Source organism: Podarcis pityusensis, assembly GCF_964106645.2.
Source record: "Podarcis pityusensis genome assembly, chromosome: 2".
Classification (NCBI taxonomy): domain Eukaryota; kingdom Metazoa; phylum Chordata; class Lepidosauria; order Squamata; family Lacertidae; genus Podarcis; species Podarcis pityusensis.
Window position 1 is genome coordinate 114,428,061 of NC_138029.1, and position 12,363 is coordinate 114,440,423.

At 47.0% G+C, this 12,363-nt stretch overlaps 1 protein-coding gene and 1 long non-coding RNA gene across 2 annotated transcripts in view; one reads left to right on the forward strand and one right to left on the reverse strand.

Annotated features, from left to right (window-relative positions):
• The window catches only part of LOC308470192, a 212,288-nt gene that overhangs the window by 98,480 nt on the left and 101,445 nt on the right, over positions 1–12,363 (forward strand). The window lies entirely within an intron of this gene.
• The window catches only part of CFB (complement factor B), a 38,895-nt gene continuing 26,714 nt past the window's right edge, over positions 183–12,363 (reverse strand). Inside the window, exons 13-18 of the mRNA XM_080991875.1 lie at positions 11,699–11,849; positions 10,153–10,232; positions 8,237–8,355; positions 5,416–5,548; positions 2,159–2,208; positions 183–503 (exon numbers count right to left, since the gene is read on the reverse strand). Of these exons, the coding sequence (XP_080848001.1) occupies positions 321–503; positions 2,159–2,208; positions 5,416–5,548; positions 8,237–8,355; positions 10,153–10,232; positions 11,699–11,849 (716 nt within the window). The 3' untranslated portion in view covers positions 183–320. The remainder of the gene's footprint in view (positions 504–2,158; positions 2,209–5,415; positions 5,549–8,236; positions 8,356–10,152; positions 10,233–11,698; positions 11,850–12,363) is intronic.

Below are 12,363 nucleotides of genomic sequence, written 5' to 3' on the forward strand. Positions count from 1 at the left end.
TTTGATGTCTTCAATTTCATCTCTTTGTTTGATCTAAAAACTTATTTGAGAAAGGGGGAGGGAAAATAGAAGCTTGGGATTGTGAGATTGCTGAAGTCTAATCGGATATAAACTCGTAACTGGGGTGAAATACTCACAGCTATCCGAAAGACACCAGTATCACAGAAGAGAGCTATTTATCCTTTTTCTTCGCACAATGGAATTTAATATACAATTGTTAAAACTGCATTCACTTTACAGGATTTCAAGATACGCGTTGTATTTACACAAACCACCCCAGGTGCGAGGTGGAAGGGGGGGGTGGAATTGGGGAGAAGAGTCTACAGGAAATCCAGTCCTTCGTCCCGGAGCTCTTCCCTGAGCCAAGGCAAGACCTTGAAGAGGTTGATGTGAAAATCCCTGGCATAGGCAGGAGACCCCTCGTGGCGATTGCGGCCAGTTTTGCAGACAGGCAGTGGCCTGTTTCTACAAACGTCAACCACGCCCCAGCTGATCACGCCCACCTGCAGGGGGGAAAAAAAGAAGAGGCTAGAGTGAGACTACCAGGCATACCGTACAGTGGTACCTCGGGTTACAGATGCTTCAGGTTACAGACTCCGCTAACCCAGAAAAAGTACCTCGGGTTAAGAAATTTACCTCAGGATGAGAACAGAAATCGTGCGGTGGCAGCCAGAGGCCCCATTAGCTAATGTGGTACCTCAGGTTAAGAACGGTTTCAGGTTAAGAACGGACCTCCAGAACGAATTAAGTTCTTAACCTGAGGTACCACTGTATTGGCCTGAATATAAGCCGCATCTTTAAAATTCAAGGGGGGGGGAGAGAAAAAAACGCAATACCTGCCACCGCAACCTGCTGTTCCCCCCCACCAGGTGGGTGCACCCCCCCTGCTCCCTAACAGTGGCTGGGCAAGAAGAGACATTCTGCAGGGGGCGCATAGCTCGCCTCACACTGCGCCAGACGGGTGCCCCCCACTCCATTAACAGTGGCGAGGCAGGCAGAGGGGGATCGCATGGCAGCGCCACCGTGGCAGCCCCTGGTGGCGCTGTCCCGCCGCTCTCGGCAGCAGGCGGGAACCCCCCCCCCAACAACAGAGGAAGAGCACAGCAGGAAGCGTGAAGTGGCAGCACCAGCGGCCCCCCACTTGCCAGGGCTCCAGCAGGAGTTAAGAGGGGGGTTCACTGTATGTCTCAGCAGCAATATTGGGCTTTTTGTAACGTTGCGAATATCGTCAGCTTCGCCTTTGAGCTGGTGCCAACGACTGGGCTCAACCTCTTCTGCCCCGACTGAGCCAGGCGAGCTGGGAAGCACTTCCAGAGACCTTCCACTGCGGGAGAGCAGGTCTAAGTGCAACGGACTCACAACTTTGAGCTGTGAGCACCAAAGTCAGCGCCAAAGTCAGCAGAGCACAGCAGAGTATGAATCACACAAACGACGGCTCTGAAGCTTAACTTCTTTATTCTTTTACAGCTACTGCAAACTAAAATAAACTATAAACTAAAGCTAAAGGAGGCTTCTGGACTGCGTGAATGTTAGATCGTTATGCCGTCATCTTATCTCTACACAGATAACACTCAGACTCCCACAGAGTCAGGCTGGAGCGGAAGAAGCAATGAGCAGATTCCGCCCCCTCCTTTCTGAAAACATCATGAGATTCTTGCTATGGGAAGGGTGAAATATCCACAAATATAAGCCGCACTTTAACTTTTCACAGTTGGAATTTGAAAAAAAGTGTGACTTATATTTGGGCCAGTACGGTATTAGACAGGAGCTGTCTCTTGTCTTTTCAGCACATACTGAAAGCCTTCTGAGCAAAGATCTTTGCTGCTCTGTATCTGTATTGGAATTGTTTTTCGGCCTTTTAACTGCTTTGGCGTCAGCGGGTTCCTTTGGGAGAAAGGGAAGGCTACTAATGGAATAAAGTGAAACAGCTGAATGTGCAGCTTGCTTTGACCTTCAGAGTGTGCTATCAAAGAGAACCAAGCCTTGCGATTACTTTTCTGCTGCCCCCCCATGCCACATTTGTGTGGTGCAGCTGTAGAATTGGGGAACACAAAGCCCTGCCTATAAAGAACACCAGGAACTGGCAAGTCATTTGGAACCGGTGGCATGGCTTGAGGTCCAGCAGAGAAGCCTGGGGCCAGTTGGAGTCCACGCTTACCTGGATATAACGTTGCCTTTTAGGAATGATGAGGGGACCACCAGAGTCACCTGGAAGCAAAAGGAAAGGGAATTATCAGAGAGAGTGTGATGTTCAAGTCTGAAGCTATATACATGTACCAGAGTTCCAGTTCTACTCAATGAGGGGACTGTAGTTAAGGAGACCCTCTACTCCCCTCCCGGAGCTACAATTCCCAGAGTCCCCTGGGAATAATAATACAGTGGTACCTCGGGTTCCAGACGCTTCAGGTTACAGACTCCACTAACCCAGAAATAGTACCTCAGGTTAAGAACTTTGCTTCAGGGTGGGAACAGAAATCGTGCGGCGGCAGCGGGAGGCCCCACTAGCTAAAGTGGTGCTTCAGGTTAAGAACAGTTTCAGGTTAAGAACGGACCTCCAGAACAAATTACGTTCTTAACCTGAGGTATCACAGTATTTTAATATTCTTTTGGAAGCTGCCCAGAGTGGCTGGGGAAGCCCAGCCAGATGGGCGGGGTATAAATAATAAATTATTATTATTATTATTATTATTATTATTATTATTATTATTATTATTATTACCACAGTATAAATAATTTATTATTTATATGCTGTTCATCTGACTGGGTTACCCCAGCCACGCTGGGTGACTGGGAAAAAGGATTGACTTAAACCACTGAGAATTTTAGCGCTCTGAGGAGAACACAGGATTCCTTGCAACTCTCAGCACCCTTTGGGTTCCGGAGAAGCCACCAATGTGTTAAATGATGTCACGCTGCTTTAGATATGTGGTCTTACTTCAACGCGGGCAATGGGGCAGCTTCTCCCAACACATACATGGGCAGCTGTCTGCTTCTGCAAGACCACCAACGGTGTCTATGAAAAGTTTTACACATCGCCTGGGAAGACTAATGCTAGTGTACTGGAAGAAGGAAAGATCACCAGTGTCAAAGCAATGATTCTTCAACATCAACTTCGTTGGACTGGTCATGTTGTGCAGATGGCCGATTATCATCTTCCAAAGTAACTACTCTATTCCAAACTTAAAAATGGAAAGTGTAACGCTGGTGGTCAACAAAAGAGGTTCAAAGACTCTCTCAAGGCAAATCTAAAAAAAAAATGTAGTATAAACACTGACAACCGTGAAACACTGGCCTGCGAGCGCTCCAATTGAAGTACAGCCTTTACCAAAGGGGTCATGGGCTTTGAAGACACTCAAACTCAGGACGCAAGGGAGAAACGTGCTAAGAGGAAGACATGCTTGGCAAATCCACACCGTGATCAGCTCCCACCCGGAAACCAATGTCCCCCTGGCCAAAATATTGGGAAATACTAGAAAAAGATGGAGACAACTGAAAATTGCAGAGTTTGGAGAAAATGAAGGATAAAGTGCGAGACTGGTTACATTACGCTCAGATTAAAGAAGTTTTTAAAAATGATAAGAAACTAGGGTTCCAGGTGGAGAAATCGAAACTAGAAACAGAACTGTTAGAATCAAAGACTAAGGTACTTTCAAGGATGTATAACTTGCTGTTAAGATGGAATACACAAGATGAAATGGTTAAATCGGCTATGATAAGGTGGGCGCAGGACATTGGGTATAATATCATGTTTGAGGACTGGGAAAGGTTGTGGAGTACTGGGTTGAACTTTACTGCATGCAATGCTTTGAAAGAAAATGTAATGAAAATGATATATAGATGGTATATGACCCCAGTCAAACTTGCAAAAATATACCACCTGTCTGATAATAAGTGTTGGAAATGTAAAGAGAGTGAAGGAACATTCTTCCACCTCTGGTGGACTTGCCCTAAAGTGAAGGCGTTCTGGGAAATGATTTATAATGAACTGAAAAAGGTATTTAAGTATACCTTCACAAAGAAACCAGAGGCCTTTCTTTTGGGTATTGTCGGCCAAGGGGTGGTAAAGAAGGATTGGACATTTTTTATGTATGCAACAACAGCAGCAAGGATACTTCTTGCAAAGCACTGGAAAGCTCAAGATCTACCCACACTGGAAGAATGGCAGATGCAACTGATAGACTATATGGAACTGGCTGAGATGACCGGCAGAATCCGTGACCTGGGAGAGGAGAGGATGGAGGAAGACTGGAAGAAATTCAAGATTTATCTACAAAAATACTGTAATTTGAGTGAATGTTAAGCAGGATGCTAGATCATAAATAATTGAGCACCACTAAATTAGATGATTTAAGATGATAAGTGAGATTGAGAAAATATAAATTTTTTCGAGAATTACAAGATTATAAATAAATAGATGGGACATAAGAATGCAAACAAGATGATAAATTGCTGGCAAAAAGTTATAACGATGAAAGTGGGGGCGGGAGATGTGAGGGAGTCCAAAGAAGATGTGAAACTATGTTAAGACATATGTTATATTGTTTATTATATCTATTCTGTATGTTAAACCCTAATAAACATTTATAAATAAAAAAAAAAGAAACCAATGTCCCCACTGTGGAAGGACGTGTGGATCCAGAATTGGCCTTCACAGTCACTTACAGACTCATTGTTAAAACCGTGTTTATGGAAGACAATCTTACTCGGCTATGAAGGACACTGACAAACTGGAATGTGTCCAGAGGAGGGCAACCAAAATGGTCAAAGGCCTGGAAACGATGCCTTATGAGGAACGGCTAAGGGAGCTGGGCATGTTTAGCCTGGAGAAGAGGAGGTTAAGGGGTGATATGATAGCCATGTTCAAATATATAAAAGGATGTCACCTAGAGGAGGGAGAAAGGTTGTTTTCTGCTGCTCCAGAGAAGCGGACACGGAGCAATGGATCCAAACTACAAGAAAGAAGATTCCACCTAAACATTAGGAAGAACTTCCTGACAGTAAGAGCTGTTTGACAGTGGAATTTGCTGCCAAGGAGTGTGGTGGAGTCTCCTTCTTTGGAGGTCTTTAAGCAGAGGCTTGACAACCATATGTCAGGAGTGCTCTGATGGTGTTTCCTGCTTGGCAGGGGGTTGGACTCGATGGCCCTTGTGGTCTCTTCCAACTCTATGATTCTATGATCGCCAAAGAAGAAGACTTCTGCAAGAAGAAGCAGAGCCCAGACAACTAGAGGGGTATCCTCACTGGACTTTACTCTCTGGGGAAAGAAGCAAGCACGTTCAAGTCCTGAACTGTCCGCCTAAAAGCAATTCACGTTTTTCTGCGAACGCAGCCTTAATGTGAAACTTGAAGCAAGTCCGCAAAGGCAGCCCTGGCTGTGGTTCCTGGGGTGTCCTAGGAGGAGGTGCTGTTCCTCACCTTTGCAAGTGTTGGGGTCCACTTCAGGGTCAGCGCCCCCTGTGCATAAGAAGCGTTCAGTCACCACCTGGGAGACATCCGTGACGTTTACGTACTGGGAGGCTTTCTTGGCGTCTGCTTCGCAGCCAATTTTCTGAGGGAAGAGGAGGAAAGGTGGGTTTACTGCTAGTAGGGCTTATCCACATTTTCCCCCACAAAAAAAAAAAAAAATTATTTGGTTTTACAAATTTAAAATTAAAATAATACCACAACACATCCACAGTTATAAGATTCCTCCAAATCTCTGGACTTCCCACTTTCCACTCCATGCATTCTGCTGTTAAACCTTTTCTACCTCGTATTTACGGGACTGCCTCCCCTGGTATGCCCTGCAGTTGACCTTTAGGTCCATGAATAACCATAGTTTAGAGGTCCCAGGCCCTAAGGAAGTCAGACTATCCTCCTCCAGGGCCAGGGCCTTTTCAGCGATGGCTCCGACCTGGTGGAATGCTCTGTCCCATGAGACTAGGGCCCTGCAGGATTTAACCTCCTTCCGTCGGGCCTGTAAGACAGAGCTATTCCACCTGGCCTTTAATTTGAATTCAGCCTGATCTTTTATTTCCCTTCTCTTCCCTCCCCCTCCCCTTTTATGAAGATCACCCGCTCTGAGACCCCACAGCTAATTCTCCCCTGGCCTCCTCGCTGGCCCAAGTAGGACCAATTCAACCAGCTAGACCTGGTGATTATCTAATGCTTATTAGATGGATTTTCCCCAAATTGATTTCTGAACTTTGAATTTTATTGTTATTCATGTTTTTATACTGTATTTTATGCTGCTTTTACAATTAAGTGTTTTAAATTTGTTGTTAGCCGCCCTGAGCCCGGTTTTCTGAACCGGGAAGGGCGGGGTATAAGTGAAAGTTTATTATTACTTCTTATTTCTACTGCATCTTTTTTCAATAATCAAGTTTTTTATAACTCCATGATGTCCATAGTTCTTGTTACATTTACAAGCGTTATTGCAGTCTTGCTAGTGTTTTCAACTGCTTACAGTAGTCTTCAACGTAAATTTTAAAGTTTTTCCCATTCCTTATTAAAGTTTTGCTCTTCCTAGTTCCTGAGCTTTCCGGTCAGTTCTGCCATTTCGGCATAGTCCAACAATTTAATTAGCCATTCTTCTCTAGTAGGAACTTTATCTTCTTTCCATCCCTGGGCTAACAACATTCGTGCACCTGTCGTCACATACCGTATTTTTCGCCCTATAGGACACACTTTTCCCCCTCCAAAAATGAAGGGGAAATGTGTGTGTGTGTCCTATGGGGGGAATGCAGGCTTTCCCTGAAGTGCGTGGTCAGTGCGCACCGACCCCTCTCGCTCTCCAGGCTTCAGGAAGCTATCCGCAAGCCGTGGGAGCCCAACGGGAAGTCGCGCTGGGCTCCCTAGGCTTGCGCAGAGCTGCCTGCATCCCGAAGCCTGCATTTCATTAATTTCACTATTACTTTTTAATAATCTGCATTTCATTAATTTCACTATTACTTTTTAATAATCCTTAACGAATAATTTCTATTCCTAAATTTTCTCTGCAATATTTCGCATAGTCCTCCTTACAAAACTTATTGCAATCCTGCTAGCGTAATCTGTTGATTACAGTTGCTTTTCAAATAGTTCACATATTTACTCCAGTCTTCTGAGAATCTCTGATCCCTCCGGTTTCCAATCCTTCCTGTCATCTTATCCAGTTCAGCATACTCCATTAATCCTTTTTGTGTTTCAAGGCACGGGTCTGTGCTTTAAAATGCTCTAGCTCAGCGCTGCTTTTTTGCTTTTTTTGCCGAGCAAAAATATCAACAAAAACATCCGTAAAGGTAAAGGTAAAGGGACCCCTGACCATTAGGTCCAGTCGTGGACGATTCTGGGGTTGGCCGAGGGAGCCGGCGTACAACTTCTGGGTCATGTGGCCAGCATGTCTAAGCTGCTTCTGGCGAACCAAGCAGCGCACAGAAACGCCGTTTACCTTCCCGCCACAGCGGTACCTATTTATCTACTTGCACTTTGACGTGCTTTCGAACTGCTAGGTTGGCAGGAGCAGGGACCGAGAAATGGGAGCTCACCCTGTCGCGGGGATTCGAACTGCCGACCTTCTGATTGGCAAGTCCTAGGCTCTGTGGTTTAACCCACAGCGCCACCCGTGTCCCTAGAGCATAAGACTCTTATGCATAAGACTCAGAGTTGTGGGTTTGAGTCCTACATTGGACAAGGATTCCTGCATTGCATGGACTAAGTTGGCAGGAGCAGGTCCATGAACTGCTAGGTTGGCAGGAGCAGGGACTGAGAAACGGGAGCTCACTCCATCGCGGGGATTCGAACTGCCGACCTTCTGATCAGCAAGTCCTAGGTTCTGTGGTTTAACCCACAGCGCCACCTGCGTCCCAGAAAAACATCCATACTCAAGGCTAAAATAACAAAGCGTAGCAAACCAGCAGCGATTAAAATTTGCAACCAGAGGAAGCCTGTTGAGATAAAACAGGCAAGCAGCAATGAGTCTCTCCAGGGAGGCAATTCCACATGGCAGAAGTGGAGAGTCTTACAGCAGGAGTGGCCAATCTGGTGGCTTCCTGATGTTGACGGACCACAACTCCAACCATCCGACCATTATGCCAGCCGATGGGAGTTGGGACTCCAACAAGGTCTGGAGAGGACAACATTGGCTACCTCTGTCCTGAGGATAAATGAGAGTCATCACTTGGGTTCTTGCTCTTGCATATTTTTTATAAGACGCCTGAATATTGCTAGTGGTCCCCGAGTCAAAAAGGGGTATCCTGGCGCAGTTCTCCCTTCTCACCTTTTCACTATTCCTGATTTTCACTGTCTTGCGAGACAGCCCCTTGGCCTGTACGTGCTCGTGCTTACAGTCGGTCACAAAAAACGACGGGACGTTTCCAATGGTCAGGAGCAATTCCTCTGGGGAAATAAAAGAGCACAAAGAGGTTGGGTCCTGCTGTTGAAAGAGGAGAAGATGGGCCCGGGGGCTTGATCCAGCGGGGCTCCTCTTAACATGATGGAGGTATACTGAGAAGGCTAGAAACTGTGGGTGGGTGGGTGGGTGGGTGGGTGGGGGAAAGGGGAAAAAGAGAGAGAACCCGGCAAGGGTCAAGATCATGGGTGGCCAACCTTTGGGGCAAGTCTGCCACAAGTCCAGGCAAATCAAGGATGAGACAGAAAATAATAATAATAATAATAATAATAATAATAATAATAACATAGTGGTATCTCGGGTTACATATGCTTCAGGTTACATATGCTTCAGGTTACAGATTCTGCTAACCCAGAAATAGTACCTCGGGTTAAGAACTTTGCTTCAGGATGAGAACAGAAATAGCGCAGCAGCAGTAGGAGGCCCTATTAGCTAAAGTGGTACCTCAGGTTAAGAACAGTTTCAGGTTAAGAAAGGACCTCCAGAACAAATTAAGTACTTAACCCGAGGTAAGTACTTAATTCGTTCTGAAGGTCCGTTCTTAACCTGAAACTGTTCTTAACCTGAAGCAACACTTTAGCTAATGGGGCCTGCTGCTGTCACCGCACCGTCGGAGCACGATTTCTGTTCTCATCCTGAAGCAAAGTTCTTAACCTGAAGCACTATTTCTGGGTTAGCGGAGTCTGAAACCTGAAGCGAATGTAACTTAAAGCGTATGTAACCTGAGGTACCACTGTAATAATTTATACCCCACCCATGTGGCTGGGTTGCCCCAGCCACTCTGGGCAGTTCAGAACACAATATTAAAATACAATAAACCATAAAACATTAAAAACTTTCCTATACAGGGCTGCCTTCAGATGTTTATTTCCTTGACAACTGATGGGAGGGCGTTCCACAGGGCGGGCGCCACTACCGAGAAGGCCCTCTGGTTCCCTGTAACCTCACTTCTCGCACTGAGGGAACCGCCAGAAGGCCCTTGGAGCCGAACCTCAGTGTCTGGGCTGAACGATGGGGGTGGAGACACTCCTTCAGGTATACTGGGCCGAGGCTGTTTAGGGCTTTAAAGGTCAGCACCTACACTTTGAATTGTGGTCGGAAACGTACTGGGAGCCAGCGTAGGTCTTTCAGGACCGGTGTTATGTGGTCTCAGCGGCTGCTCCCAGTCACCAGTCTAGCTGCCGCATTCTGGATTAGTTGCAGTTTCCAGGTTACTTCTGCTGTGTGTACCACACTACAGTGGTGCCTCGCAAGACGAAAATAATCCGTTCCGCGAGTCTCTTCGTCTAGCAGTTTTTTCGTCTTGCGAAGCAACCCTAATAGCGGCTTAGCGGATTAGCGCTATTAGCGGTTTAGCGGCTATTAGCGGCTTAGCGGCTTAGAAAAAGGGGGGGGGAGCGAAAAAAATCGCAAGACTCGCAGGACTCGCAAGCAAGCCCATAGGGAAATTCGTCTTGCGAAGCACCTCCAAAACGGAAAACCCTTTCGTCTAGCAGGTTTTTCGTCTTGCGAGGCATTCGTCTTGCGGGGCACCACTGTACATTATAAGTGTGCACACACAACCCTGGGTTTTTAGGATGGGTTTGGCTCTAGTCTACTGAGCTGGAGGGAAGACTACAATGCAGTGCTGGAGAAAGAGGGACAAGTGTAGGTCTGACTCTGTCCCCCAGAAGCCAGCTCACACCCTGTTTGCTAGGCATGCCACAAAGTCTGCTGCTTGTACCACCTCTGTGGTACCTCTGCAGTAGGTTGGCCATTCACGCAAACAGGCCTGCTCTTCTTACCATGATTCCTGCAGGTGGTCTGTGGGTGGGGCTTCCTCAGAGCCCGGGTGGTCCCAGCCGTACAGGGGAGGCAGATTGGCCTGTGGAGAGGAATCACCAGAGAGAAGTTAGCAGAGCACCAGCACCGGCCCTGGAGAAGGACCTAGAACTTTCCTACTTGTCAGGATTGTTTGCAGTTTACTCGGGCAGTGTAAAAGCTTCCTATTGTTTGCCTTTGGTCACTGCCTCGGTCGTGGGACATACCCCACTTCACAACCAAGGATTAATTTGCACCAGAGCTCAGACCTCAGAGAGATGATAGGACATCGGCAGGTAATGTCGGGGATCAGCCATAACGTGCAAATAGACAAAAGTGTTCCTGAGGTTGTGCAGAGTGCATTTCCCTCACTACAAAATAACAACAGCAAGGAAGTTTGCAGAAGCTTAACAACGAGAAAATTATTATGGCCCAAGTTGCGTGTCGAGACCCCGCAGCCACCCCCTCGTTGAAAATAACTCACACAAGGACACAGATATTAGGGTTATGTTATTGGGCACATTTTGGCCACAACTTTATTGAAATTACAGAAAGTGAGCGGTATTGGCTTAGGCATTGATTGGACCTGACTATATCTGACTCCTGCCCGATGCGCAGGAAGTCCAGTAAGGGTAAGCCACCGGTAGAGGGAGCCCTGTCGATGCGAACCAACTCAAGCTCCCCCTGGTGTTCCCGTCGGGGTCGTGTCATGGCCCTAGCCCCTGACCCAGGCTTCGGACAAGATCAACACCCCCGGATTCCTTTAACGGAATACCCTTAAGCATGGAGGGGCAGGTGATGGCCACACCTCCCCTCCCCCATCACAAGGTCAAACAATGCCTAACCGCAACCCTAACAAAGTTGTGACGATTGCTACGAGGTAGGCGAAAACCAAGTGGCCAGCGCCAATTTGCCAAGTGGAAAAATTCCTACCAGGCCCCTCGGACAACCAAGGCGACCAACCAAAGTCCATAGCAAGGCCATAGCCTAACCTGCAAAATAGGGAGGGGGGTGATTGAGGAAGCGAGCCAAAGAGGAAGTCCTCTGGCTCGCTCCTCCGTTTAAACGGCCCTGGCCACGCCCCCCAGCCAGCGGATTGGCTGGCCGGGCTCTAACAAAGTCCCCCGCCCCCGGTGGGGAGTGGGTGGCCACGCGGTCCACCGCAACTCCTCCCCACTGGGAAGTGGAGCGGATTTTGCAGACTAGAGCCCACAGCAGCAGATGTAAAGGTCTCTAACCCATGAAAGGTGTCAGAATCCAGCCTGACCACAACTTACTATCATTTACTTATTATTAAGGAGCAATAGCTTGCTTTTAAATATTTGAAAACCACACATTTTCAAGATGCCACACCACAATCTCATATCCCTTGTGTTTTGTAAAACTGCAGCTGAAACTTGGCTTATTTGCTGCTTATTGTTTCTTGCTTGGGCCTAGAACACAGATATTTCGCTCGGGCACGGGTGTGTGTCTCCCTTTTAATCAGAGTCCCAATGGAAAACCAACATTTTCTCTCCCTCTCCACCTCACCTTGCAGAAACAGAGGGTATGACTTTTTTGGCGAGTTTCACCAGGGCGACATCATAATCATAGAATTCAGAGATTCCACGATCTTTTAGCTTCCCAATCTGGTACAGTGGGTGCGATCGGACTGCAGCCACTTCGAAGCGCTGATTCTCACCTAGACGGAGAAGATGAGAATTAAATGCAGAGTTCCAGTAAATGCTGCTGCCTGCAGTGCTTGTCACCAGGTGATTGTTATGTACTGAGTTGAATAGGATCCAAAATGCAGCAGTCTGATTGGTCCTAGAACAATAGGATTCAGAATGCAGCAGTCTGATTGGTCCTAGAACAATGCAGCAGTATGATTGGTCTGCAGGAGCTACCCAATCTGGCTCCAGATGGAAGTGAATCCACAACCTGATTGGCCTACAGGAGAATTCCGGAATTAGCCAATCACGTGCAGCCCATTGTATAAATAATGCATATAAAGCAGATACTTTGAGGGGACATTCATTCATTCCTCCTCACCACTATGAGCTGAATAAAGAGCATGAAATCCACTCTCGACTCTGAGTATATTTCAGTGATCAAAAACATGCCCTCTGCTTTCTGCTCACCTGGTTCCTGTTAAAAAGGCACAAGAGGAAACCACATCACGTTTTCCCTCACACACACACACACCCCTATCTGGG